Source organism: Gouania willdenowi, chromosome 16 (assembly GCF_900634775.1).
Source record: "Gouania willdenowi chromosome 16, fGouWil2.1, whole genome shotgun sequence".
NCBI lineage: Eukaryota > Metazoa > Chordata > Actinopteri > Blenniiformes > Gobiesocidae > Gouania > Gouania willdenowi.
In genome coordinates, this window is record NC_041059.1 from 35242212 (window position 1) to 35254802 (window position 12591).

The window sequence follows — 12591 nt, forward strand, 5'->3', positions numbered from 1 at the left end:
CTGCTCAGAGCATTTAAACAACATCTCATCAAAGCTACAGAACATCTGTGGATAAAGTTGTTCTGTTGTTGTGGACGAGACCATCATTACCAGGAATTGTAGAGTCTGAAACATCGTAGGTTAATGATAACTTCTCATACATATAAAATATTCCATAGTGGTGAAATAACTGATGCATCCTTGCGTCCATTTGTTTTTGTGTAATCATTATGGTCTGGAATGATGTCATCAGGATCATTTCAGTTAAATTTTGATAAACTTAATTTAACCTAAACAATAAACCTGCTCAGATTCAGTAAATCATTGATCCCTGAGGGGAAACTGGGTGACAGTGACATTAATGCTGTTCTCATACATTTTTATATGACATAATTAAAAAGGAGCAGTCAGAGTAATCAATACCACTGCAACTTAAATCTGCCTTTTAATTGTATTTAACTTTATTTTTGACATTTTTTTATTTATTAGTATTTATTTTGTATTATATATATATTTCTGAAAATAAATTATTAATATTTCAAAAAACAAACGGAATTTTAAAAACTTAAAATGGAAAACATGGAACTTGGAAAAAAAATAAAACAGAATTTGGAAAAAAATAAATAAAAGGGATTTTATAGGACCCTCATCATAACACTGAGTTAGCTGATGTCAGCACGGCTGCAGCATGGCTACTGCTGCTGCTGTGGGGCCTACGCAACCAGTTTTAGCCAAAAATGAGAAGGGAAAATTTGCTAAATGTTGTTGTACTTTCTCAAAAAAGTTTGTTAATAGTTTTTATTCTTTAGAAGTGCTGCTAAATTTTGTCATACTTTCTCAAAAAAGTGTAATAGTTTTTGTTAATTACAAGTGTTGTTAAATGTTGTAATACATTTCACTTAATTTAAATATACTTTGTATCCTGTTCATAGTTTGTATTGTCAACTTTATTAAAGGACATTATGCTTCTAAATTTTTATCTTTTTGCCCCGTGCCACTCCCCCCGAGTATTGATATCGAGTTTGAAATGCTAGTATCATGACAACCCTAATAGAGAGAGAGTTGCGTCAAGTCCGTTCACTCCAATGGTTCGTTTTTTTACAGCAATGGCGGCTCATGGAGCCTCACATTTGTTCCCGGAAATGATCAGTTTACTCTTGTAGCCAATGGACCTATAGCGGATTAGACGGTTTGTGATGCACTTTTGAACAGTAAGACATTATTATTATTATTATTATTATTATTATTATTATTATTATTATTATTATTATTATTATCAGCGTATCTAAACCCATTAACTTGTGCATTAAGGCATGTTAGTGGACTATCACCCGCTAATCTAGTAAATTTGTATTTTTATTTTCACTTTTTGAATTTTTATTTTTTATTACTATTATATATTTTTTTCATTGTGAGATACACTGCTGTTGTTTTCATGTTCAAAAAAAGAGAATTTCTTTTTTAAAATTTGTATCTACCTACATATCTTCTTTTTTTTAAAAATCAAACAATAAGCTTTTCAATTGTGTTATTTGTGACGAAAAGTGCAAACAAAGTGTTTAGATGTGATCGCCTCACAGATTTTTTTATTGTTATAATCCTGATTTTTTTTTTTTTTTTTTTTTTTTTTTTTTAGATCTCTCCGGCTGATTTTGGCGAACCATTTGTTTTTCCTCTCTGGTTCGGTTGGGAAGCCATACATTTTCACTCCTTTTTTGGAACGAGTGGAGCATCCCCATACAGCACAGCAAACTGCATGACAAGTTATTAATGTTTGACATTTATTTAATTAATTTAACTTGGTACATAAGTGCATAGTAAAAAAAATGTCTGTTGTGATAGGTGTATGAACATAACAAATAAGTTTTCTTTATGTCCTGTCTGAATGTGGTCTTTTTTTAATGACCCCCCCCCCCCCCTTTTTTTTCCTTTTTTTTTTTAAAGAAAATTCAAAGCAATACATCCTGTATACAATACACTAACAGTTTTTTTAACCAAATTATGGTGGCCTTAAATATGTCAAAAACAGCAGGTATGGTAGCTGTTTACACTAATTATTAATACAAATTTGCATTGCAGTGTTTGTTTACACAGAAACAGATAGTACAAATTCATTTTATGACAAAATTAATATGAGATATGAGAAGAAATAAACAAAAAATGGCAAGGAAATCATACGATTCAAAAGAACCCGCAACAGTGCAGTGCATAGGAGTTTTATTTATTTATTTTTTTTGGTTTACTGCAATTTAGTGTCAGTTTAAGAGAATTTTACACAGACTGAAATGAAACACTAAACAAAAGGGCGTTTAGTGTTATTTAAAAGTCAGATGAATCAGCAGGATTAAGTAACTCACTTTAAAAACAAATCTGGACTTTAGGAAATAAAGAATCTGTACATTATTGTTTTTTTATTACAGTAAAACTATTAGGTATATCATCCATGCTGTTCTGTGATGGACTGGCGCCCTGTCCAGGGTGTACCCCCGCCCAGCGCCCTATGAGAGCCGGATATTGGCACCGGCAGACCCCCGCGACCCTGTTAAACGGGAATAAGCGGGTATGAAAATGGATGGATGGATGGATCCATGCTGTTGAAAAAGACAACATGGATGTTATAGTTGATTCCTTTCATTTGCTGCCACTTGCTGTCTGTGGTGGGGGCAGCATCCTAAGCATCATCTCCGCAGCGTATCCTGGGTCTTCCTCTGAGTCACCTACCAATGTTCTTTAATTGATCAGAAGTAGTCTCCAATGAAGCATCATAGGGTGAGAAATCCAAGCTCATTTTTTAAAGCTGCTCAAGATTTTTAATTTTTAACAATCAGTTTTTTTTTTTTACTTTTTTATCATAGTGTAGGTTTCATAAATCAAAAATCAGCAATAAAAGATTGAACAGGGTGAAACTGCCTCTCGAAGTGTTTTTACTTCCTCTAAAAAACATTTGCCTTACTACTTCTGTTGTTTTCTTTTCAAATTGCACTTTTGGATATATTTGGACTTTGCTGAAAAACTGCACTTTTTCTTTAATTTGTTGGGTTTTGTGTCATAACTTCAGGAAAACTCAGGTAGACTGTGCCAACAGTGTCATGATTCCTTTTGTTCAGATTTCATTCTGTGATATTCTGTATTATCCCACCCTAAAAACTGCTCCATATTTTAATTTGTTGGTATTCAAGTTTATTTACTTCCTCAGTTTGGCTCGTGGATGTGTGTGTCCTGTTATTTGACGGTGATGAATCACTGTTTTAAATTACATTTAAATATATTAGTAATTGCATAAATTAACATTTTTTTTTTTTTTTTTTTGCACTCCAAACAGCGCAGAACCTTTCTCATTTCACCCATGGCCTCGTGCCTACGACTGAATCTGAATCACACCAGTGCTGATATTTCAGCACAACAGCACTCCTTCTCGTATGAGATTGCTTAATTAAAAAAAAAAAATACATGATTGGTAAAGATTATTTTCAGAAAATGTAGGTCAAGCTCTATGTATTCCCAGATCGTAGTATAGATCCGGAAATATAGATAAAACGTTTGTATTTTTCATGTTTATGATTGTATTAAATAAAATAAAAAATACGATAATATATATTTTAACGTGGGGGTTCAAAGGTCAGAAACAAATGGTTTAGTGGTAGAGGAATTGTTAGGAGCAATTTAATAATCTTGAATGACGGAAGCTCATCTCGGATTGATATGAATACAAACAAAACTTCTTGTCTTGATCTTGTCTGATTTTTACATGCCCTTCATTGGCCAAGATAGCAGAGTGGGGAGTTTGGGATGGAGATCCATTTGGTAGTAATGATTTTCCTGTTATGGCCATTTTTAATAGAGCACTTGTGGTAGAATGTTCAGACAGACCTTCCAGATTAGATTTTTCCCGGGTGGGTTGGGACAAGGTCAGGGAAGGCACTAATAAGGGGTTGGATGGTGTAGATAGTAATGGCTCTATAGATAACATATGCAGATCTTTGTCAGATATGATCCTGAGAGTAGCTTCAGAGACTTTAACGAGTAGAAGGTTGCCCCGTGATCGAATAATTGTTCCATGCTAGAACAATTAATGTTCTAAAGCAGTAAGTAACAGAAGGAAGCTTTTTAAAAAGTTAAAGATGCATTCTATTCAGTGATTTGAAGAGGTGTAGGGCTTTGGCTCGGAAAACTATCAAGGAGGCAAAAAAGAAATGTTGAATGGAGTACTGTAGTAAGTTAGGCCCTAAAACCCTAGTTAAACAAATATGGTCAAGGTTTCATAGAATGGTGGGAAAAGAATATTGCTGTACCTGTGTTAAAGAATGGCAACACAGAAGCTGTTTTTAGCAAAGAAAAAGCTGATGTGTGTAGAAGTATTTCAAGGTGTTCATAACTCAAAGTTTTTGTGGGATGAAAGTCCTAGAATTAGAAATGAAATTCTGCAAGATAATAAATAATTGGAAGTTAACATGCAGTGAAGTTACGAACAGTTCTTTAAATGTGTATTTTTCTTTTAAGGAGCTTAAAGACACAGTCGAAGCTGGTGCTAATACTTCACCAGGACAAGATGAGATAAGTTATAAGCTTTTGCAGCATCTGAATTATCTCGTGCTAGAAGAGATCCATGCCTTGTTTAACTACATTTGGGAAGCTGGGTCGCAACCAAAGGTTTGGAAACATGCTGTAGTCATTCCAATGTTGAAGCCGGGAAAGGATCCATCCTCTCCGTCGTCTTACAAACCTATTGACTTCAGTGCTTTGTAAGGTGATGGAGAGGATGGTCACCAATAGACTTGTGTATTTTTTAGAAGTTACTGAATTTTTGTGAATTATCTAAATGGATTAAGGTTTGGTAGAAATACCAAGGACTGTTGCAGTATCGGATCAATATATTTGAAGGGCAATGATTAACAAGGAGGCTGTGGTGGCAGTTTTCCTTGACACAGAAAAGGCTTATGACAGTATGTGGCGGCAGGGTTTGCTGTTTAACGATTTCCTTATAGTTAGAACAATACAGGTAAGAATAGAAAATCAACTCTAAAACGGTTAGTATTTTGAATGGTGCACCTCAAGGATCTGTAATTAGTCCTGCTTTATTTAATGTAATGGTAAATAGTATTTTTCATTGTGTTAATCCAGTTTTTGGAAAATCCTTGTTTGCAGATAATGGCGCTATTTGGCGAAGGGGTAAAAATTTCAAAATATTTAGTTAAGCAAACTCAGGTTGCCTTGGATCAAGTAGTATATTGGGCAAAGATGTGGGGTTTTAGGATCCCAGCATCTTAAAGTAATTTTATAAACTTTGGTTTGAAAAAGAAAATCCCCAAATGACTTTGTATTTATATGGAAACCAGTTAGAAAAGGTAAAAGTGTTCAAATTCCTTTGAATGTGGATAGATGAGAGGCTAACATGGAACATGCATCTTGAAAACACTATTGGCAAGTGTGAAAAAGTTATTAACGTACTTCGTAGTTTGGCTGGCAGTGACTGGGGAGCAGATAGGTCAACTCTGCTTATGATTCATAGAGCAATGATAAGATCAGCATTGGGTTATGGTTGTTTTGTATTTGGTGCTGCAGCCAAAACTGTTTTACAAAAGCTGGACAGAGTTCAAGCAAAAGCCCCGAGCATAATTTTGTGGCCAAGTGCCTCATGGAGGACTGTTGGGAGGATAAAGGAAAGGTGGCAAAAACAATGGGAGGAAGAGAGAAGAGGAGGGTGGTATTACAGAGGAATATTGGGGAAATGAGGAGAGCAGGAATAAACAGGAGAGCAGAAAGAATAATGTCAAGACTGAAGTTTGGTCACACAGAAATGAACGGCACATTATTTATAATAGGGAAGCATGATACAGGTAGACGTAGCTGTGGAAAGACTGAGACAGTGGAGCATGTTATTTTTGAATGTGGGAAATACGTAATAGAAAGAGGTAGTTTGGTTAGAAATCTAGAGCGAATTAAAATTTAGTTTGGACTTGATTTTATATAGCACTTTGTCACCACACTGAAGCAGTCTCAAAGTGCTTTACATATCAGCTCATTCACCCAATCACTCTCACATTCACACACCAGTGGGACAGGACTGCCATGCAAGGCACTTAGTCAACCACTGGGAGCAACTTAGGGTTCAGTGTCTTGCCCAAGGACACTTCGACACATAGTCAGGTAGTGGGATCGAAACCCCAACCTCTCGATCAGTAGACAACCCTCTACCACCTGAGCCACGGTTTGATTTTGATATATTGAGGCATAGGTCTTCAGGTAAATAATATGATTTGTTATTTCAATATTTGAGGGAAATAGGTATGCGGGATACAATATGGGATGCTTCCTTTTTGTTTTAATTTATTTATTTATTCAGTCATTCATTTATTTTTTTTATTTTCAGAGAGGAAGTCAGGCATTGAGATCCACACTCCACATCAGTTGGTGGCGGTAATGCACCGTGTCGTCGTTTGCCAACCGCCAAAAAAAAAAAAAAAAAAAAAAAAAAAACACATAGAAGAAGAAACAAAATGGCGGATCTGGCTGCCATCGCTGCAGCCTCCGTTTAAATGTTATTAGTAAAGCTTTGTCGAGGTTCCATCTGCATGTTTTAATGCTCCAGCAGTGGAAGTCCTATTCAAAGAACATTCTTCAATTAAATGGACTTTCCTACGGGACACACACCGAGCATCAACAACCTTCGGCGGCTTGTGCTCCTGTTCTCCATCGGCTGAGACTCGTTAGACTGGCAGAAGAAGACACAGCAACACGCTCTGAAAATGAACCGAAAGAAGGATAAAGGCTTCGAGAGTCCACGGCCCTTTAAACTATAAGTATCTTTGTTGTTCTTTAGTTAGCTGTAACTACATGCTTATTTCTGCTGACTAACACAAAGTAACAGCTTGTTGTGTGTGTGTGTGCGTTTACGACCCATCAGGTGGTTTGCATCAACAACATCAACTTCCAGAGAAAGTCCGTCATTGTGAGTTCAGCAGTCACACTGAAGCATTGATGTCAGCATTAGAATCATGATTGATCTGAGCATTATTACTGGGGAAAAGGGTTTTTCTTTGTCTTTGTTGTTTTGTCAGTTTTTAGTCATTATGTGTGTTTTTGTTATTTTCTGGGTTCTTGTTGTAATTTTGTGGGGTTTTTGTTGTCATTTTCTGCATTTATGTTGTTGATTTGTGCGTGTTTGGGGTCGCTCTCTGTATTTTAGTTGTTTCTGTATTTTCCTGTCATTTTGTGTAATTTTGTAGACAGTTTGTGTCTTTATTCTGTAATGTGTTCTGTTTTGAGTCATTTTGTATATTTTAGGATTTTTTGTGTGCTTAGTGCAATTTGCTGTAATTTGTGAGTTTTGGGAGTTATTTTGTGTATTATGTTGGGCTTTATATTCTTTTCGACTTCTTGAAATACAATTTTTGGGGGTAGCACAAAATTAGACCGAGGGCTGCCAGTTGCCTACAGTATGTCTGCACTAAACAGTAGATAATAATAACACTGGTGCTCATTTTTGTCATTGTGTTTTGACTAAAATGGAACTTACTTTTAGACAAAATGTAGTCATCAGGAGGGTCACAGTTATAATTTTGTTTTAGTCAACTAGATCTATTACAGTTATAGTCGACTGAAATAGGGTGCATAAGAGTGAATGCATTTTATTTTATTTTTTAAAGACTCAATTCCCATTGATCAACCTGATATTGGATGTTATTAATGTTTGTAAACAGATAGAGTTGATGTGATCAATGAGTTTGACCACGTGGTCACAACAGTTGTGATTGGATTTCGTCTCACGTGATGAAATTATAGTTTAGTTTTTATTTGTCGAAGAAAATGTCGTAATATTTTAGTTTTCCTTCACATATTTTTTTTTTGTCAGTTATGGTCTATTTCAGTGGTTCTCAATCTTTTCCCAGTCCCGTACCCCTTCAGACATTTAACCTGAAGCCATGTACCCCCTACTCCTGCACATTTAAAAACACAATAATCTAATGTCATATACAGTGTAGCCCTACAGTCACATTTGTCTCTGAATTTGACCTATTTTGTTGTAAAATAATAGACCATGAAATTAACCAAATAATAATCAATAAAACATTCAGTGTGTGTGTTTGTGTGTGTGCATGTTGTGTGATCTCCTTCATGTGGATAATTTTCATGTACATGTTGAGCTTTTATTCTGAATTTGTATATTGCTTTTTTCTCCTCAGGGCTACGTGGAGCTGACTATTTTCCCCACCGTGGTGAACCTGAACCGGATCAAGCTCAACAGCAAACAGTGTCGCATCTACAGAGTCCGTGTCAATGACCTGGAAGCTCCGTTCATTTATAACGACCCCACGCTGGAGGTGTGCCACCATGAGTCCAAGCAGTGAGTGTTTCTCTCGCCATATAACCATAGGTCAGTGGGCGACTGTGGATCAGCAGTGGAGTGGGTTATCCAGTAACGGTTGGGGGTTTGAATCCTGCTCTATCCAAGTCATTGTCGTTGTGTCCTTGGGCAAGGCACTTTACCTATATTGGCCACGGTTACATGATGTTTTTTAATTCCTTATAGACCTTTTTCATTCAACCAGAAGTAGTGCCTCCTGGTGCTGAGTAACTTCCTGTTATTAAGGGTCTAAGGGAAAATGGCTCTTGTTTTTTCAACGGTGTTGCTCAACTTGCCAGCTTTTTCATTCGCTGATGCGGAGGCAATCGCAGGGGCGAATACCCAAACAAATAAACTTGATAAGGGGTAAAAGTTCTTCCATGAAGAATATATTTACAGCTATGAAGATAAGAAAAGAAGTAGCTTTGTAACACGATGACTTAGTGTTGTTTTTATATGAAAGCAGAAGTGTTTCATTCGCGTGTCGATTGAGTCAGCATTCAACTCAAGCATATAAACCTAATTTAAATGTAGAGCCTTTTTTTTTTTAAAGGTGAATGTCATCAGGTCAAAGCTATGAAACAAACTCTCTGTCCTCCCTACAAAGCATGGGATTCAGCTCAGGCTCCACGATTATGGCCAAAGTCATAATCACGATGATTTTGATTATCATGTCAGGGAAAACGATCTGTATTTATATTGCACTACTTTGAAAAAAACAATATGTGAACAGTTTACAGTGCAAAATGAAGCTTTAAATAAGAACTATACTAAAAAAAAATAACCCAAGGATTTAAAATGTACCAAGGACTAACTGAATAATAATTACAGAGTTATCACCTAATGCAACTCATTGGAATTAATTACAGCTTACAGACCCAAAGCTGGTGCTAAAGCGTCACTCACTTGGTATTGAGGATTGAAAAACACATGGGTTTGGCCAAGAAAATGTTTTTTTATAAATGAAGTAAGATCAAAATCAGAATCAACTTTATTGACCAAGAGTGTATGAATACACACGAGGAATTTGTCTTGGTGAACTGTGCTCTCTCAGATAGTGTAACATTAAATAATAACAATCAACTAGAATAAAGAAAAATAAATAAAAAAAAGAAGTATAAACATAAATATAAGAGTAGTTAGACTAATATGTGCAAACTAAATAAAATAACAAGATAATAATAATAGTAATTATAATAATAATAATAATAATAACAACGAAATAAAATAAAAATACAATAATAATAATAAGATAATTGTGCAGTAGTGCAATGATGAGTAGTGCAGGTGAACATTTAAATGAAAATATTATGTCCATGAACATTCACAGTGACAGGTTGATCCAGGGTTGTTATGTTTAGTTCCATGGTTATTTCACAGTAACAGAAACAGGTCTGACACTCTATGACTGTTTAGAGTTGATCAGAGTGACAGCCTGGGGGAAGAAACTGTTTTTATGGTGGGTTGTTTTTGCGTACAGTGATCTGTAGCGTCTGCCTGAGGGGAGGAGTTTAAACAGGTTGTGTGCAGGGTGTGAGGGATCTGCAGTGATGCTACCTGCCCGTTTCCTGACCCTGGACAGGTATAAGTCATGGATGGAGGGCAGATCAACACCAATGATCTTTTCTGCAGTCCTGATTATCCTTTGTAGTCTTTGTCTGTCTAGTTTGGTTGTAGATCCAAACCAGACAGTGATGGAGGTGCACAGAACAGACTGAATGATGGAGGTGTAGAACATGAAGTTAAGTTAGTTTTAAAATACTTCATAGATGCTATCCAGTCAAGACCAATCTTTTCAAATATAATATAAATATTGACACACTTTGCTCTTTTTGTGGTATTAGATGAAACATTATCTCACTTATTTTAGGAATGTACTTACACACACTTTTTTGATTGACCTTAATAATTCTTTTAATTCCAAAGTTGATTCATCATATTCACTGGGCCAAATTTGCTAACCACAACCAAATACTATAGTTTTGAAAGCCGTATTACTATCTTATTTAAAAGGTATTAACAAAGCTTAAGCTCCAAAGCGACCAAAACAAAAACTCTGTGTGAAAAATATATTATCTAAGCTTTATTCGTCCTCGAGCCTTTTTTAATTTGTTGTATTTCTGTTTTTTGCTATAAGATATGTAACTGTCTTTTGTCCTGAAAATTTCTGTACTTTTATGTATATATGTTGTCACTAAAGAAAAAAAACAAAACAAAACAATTGTTATTGAGGCAGCTTAATGAAGCCTTAAGCATGCTTTCGCCCCCTGGTGGTTGGCTGACTAATGGTTGAGAAAGTGCCTCATTAGATACGCAGCAGAGCCCACATTTTAAACGTAAATATTGCACACGATCACAATTAATTTAAATGTGGGAACAAATTCCTGATCACGATTAAAATGTGATAAATTGTGCAGTTCTAGATTCGGCTCTTGTTCTTTGTGCAGGAGGAACCTGAACTATTTCTCCAGTGCTTACACAGCAGCAGTGAGCGCTGTGGACCCTGACGCAGGACATGGGGAGCTGGTCATCAAAGTTCCGTCTGAACTCTGGAAACAAGGAGATGGTATGGCAGGGAACACTTCACATCGCCATGATTTACAGTGGCTGAGAAGTGCAAAACACATTTACATTTTTGAAAACAAATTTACATCATTATCTAAAAAAAAATTACAAATACTTTTACAAATATTGAAACAGATTTACAATGGCGCATTGTAAGTGTGAAAGTGTTTCCATATTTGTAAATTTCTTTTGACCATTTGTAAATGTCGCAGTCATTTGAATACATTGATTCTTATGTTCCAAACGTGAATTTGCCATTGTTGTAAAAAAAAAAAACTTTGTCAAATTTTTTCTTTAGAAAAACTAAATAATCACCCATAGTGAAGTCATTCCATGTCATTGAAAACAATTCTGAACCCCAACAAATTTTTCCCATTTTAAGATGTATATTGTATAGCAGTATATTCTGAGAGAGTAGGTGAAGCTGTATTACTATACCACATTTCAGTTTCCTATGTGATGTAGATATTGGAAGTTGAATATGGAAGAAAAATAAGGACAAACGAAAGACTTACTTACTCACTGAATTGATCATAACTCAAAAAATATTCACCCAATCAAATGAAAAAAGGACTATGCCTATTGAATAATCACAGAACATTTGGTAAAAATATAATTTTTTTTATACCGTAATGCGTGGGATGTCCTGAAAATTTGTTGGAATAACATAGAATGACCTGTACATGTTTTTAAGTAGACATGCACTAGACCAGTGTTTGTGAGCCATGGCTCCAACTACCATACATATACATACATTGTGTTTGTTGTCTCAACATTTTATTAAAAACATATGTTTTTGCATTAATATTAAACGTTTACAGCAGATGTTTGTTCATTCCTTCAATAATCGTTGTTACTGATGAGCCGATGTTATTGCCTTTGTTCTAAAAGCGAGCAATACATCTGATAAAGACGGGAAGTTGACATGGGTTCATCCTTACATCAGTTGTGTGTGTTTCCTGTCCTTAGATCTGAAAGCGTTGAAGGTGTACATTGAGTTTTCCCTGGACCAGCCTAAAGGGGGGCTGCACTTTGTGGTCCCTGATGTGGAAGGCACCATGGCTGAGAGAGGAGCCCACGTCTTCTCCTTTGGATACCAGAACTCCACAAGGTCCACAGCTAATCATCTTTAGCTAGCTTAATAATAGTTCCTTGTTTTTAAATGTCTTTGCGTGTCCCTGGTGGTCCGTCCTCAGATTCTGGTTCCCCTGCGTGGACTCCTACTCAGAGCTGTGTACCTGGAAGCTGGAATTCACGGTGGACGCGGCCATGGTGGCAGTGTCATGTGGAGATCTGGTGGAAACCATCTACACCCACGACATGAGGAAGAAGACCTTCCACTATGTCCTTCCCATTCCCACTGCGGCCCCCAACATCTCCCTGGCTGTGGGACCCTTTGAAATCCTTGTGGACCCCTACATGCATGAGGTCAGTATGACTCAGCACTTTTTCCACTTAAAACTTTTTGACATGAATAGTCAGCAATCAAACATGATTGCTCTGCAATGTGTACGCCAACATGCATGGTTGAGAGGGTTACTTTAAAAAAGTTATCTAGTACAATTACAATTTACCTGTTAAAAATGGAATTAGTAACTTACTCTGAGTATCACTCATTTATTAAACTAATCTATTTATCTATCTATAAAGCAAGGCACCTCTGTCCGTGTGTCTGTCTGTCCGTGTGTCTGTCTGTCCGTGTG

The 12591-nt window shown here is 36.2% G+C and overlaps 1 protein-coding gene across 1 annotated transcript in view; it reads left to right on the forward strand.

Annotated features, from left to right (window-relative positions):
- The first annotated feature begins 6465 nt into the window (after positions 1-6465).
- Positions 6466-12591, forward strand: part of taf2 (TAF2 RNA polymerase II, TATA box binding protein (TBP)-associated factor) — a 58985-nt gene continuing 52859 nt past the window's right edge. The window contains exons 1-6 of the mRNA XM_028471040.1: positions 6466-6775; positions 6874-6928; positions 8163-8323; positions 10771-10889; positions 11858-11999; positions 12085-12316. Coding sequence (XP_028326841.1) covers positions 6726-6775; positions 6874-6928; positions 8163-8323; positions 10771-10889; positions 11858-11999; positions 12085-12316 — 759 coding nt within the window. The 5' untranslated portion in view covers positions 6466-6725. The remainder of the gene's footprint in view (positions 6776-6873; positions 6929-8162; positions 8324-10770; positions 10890-11857; positions 12000-12084; positions 12317-12591) is intronic.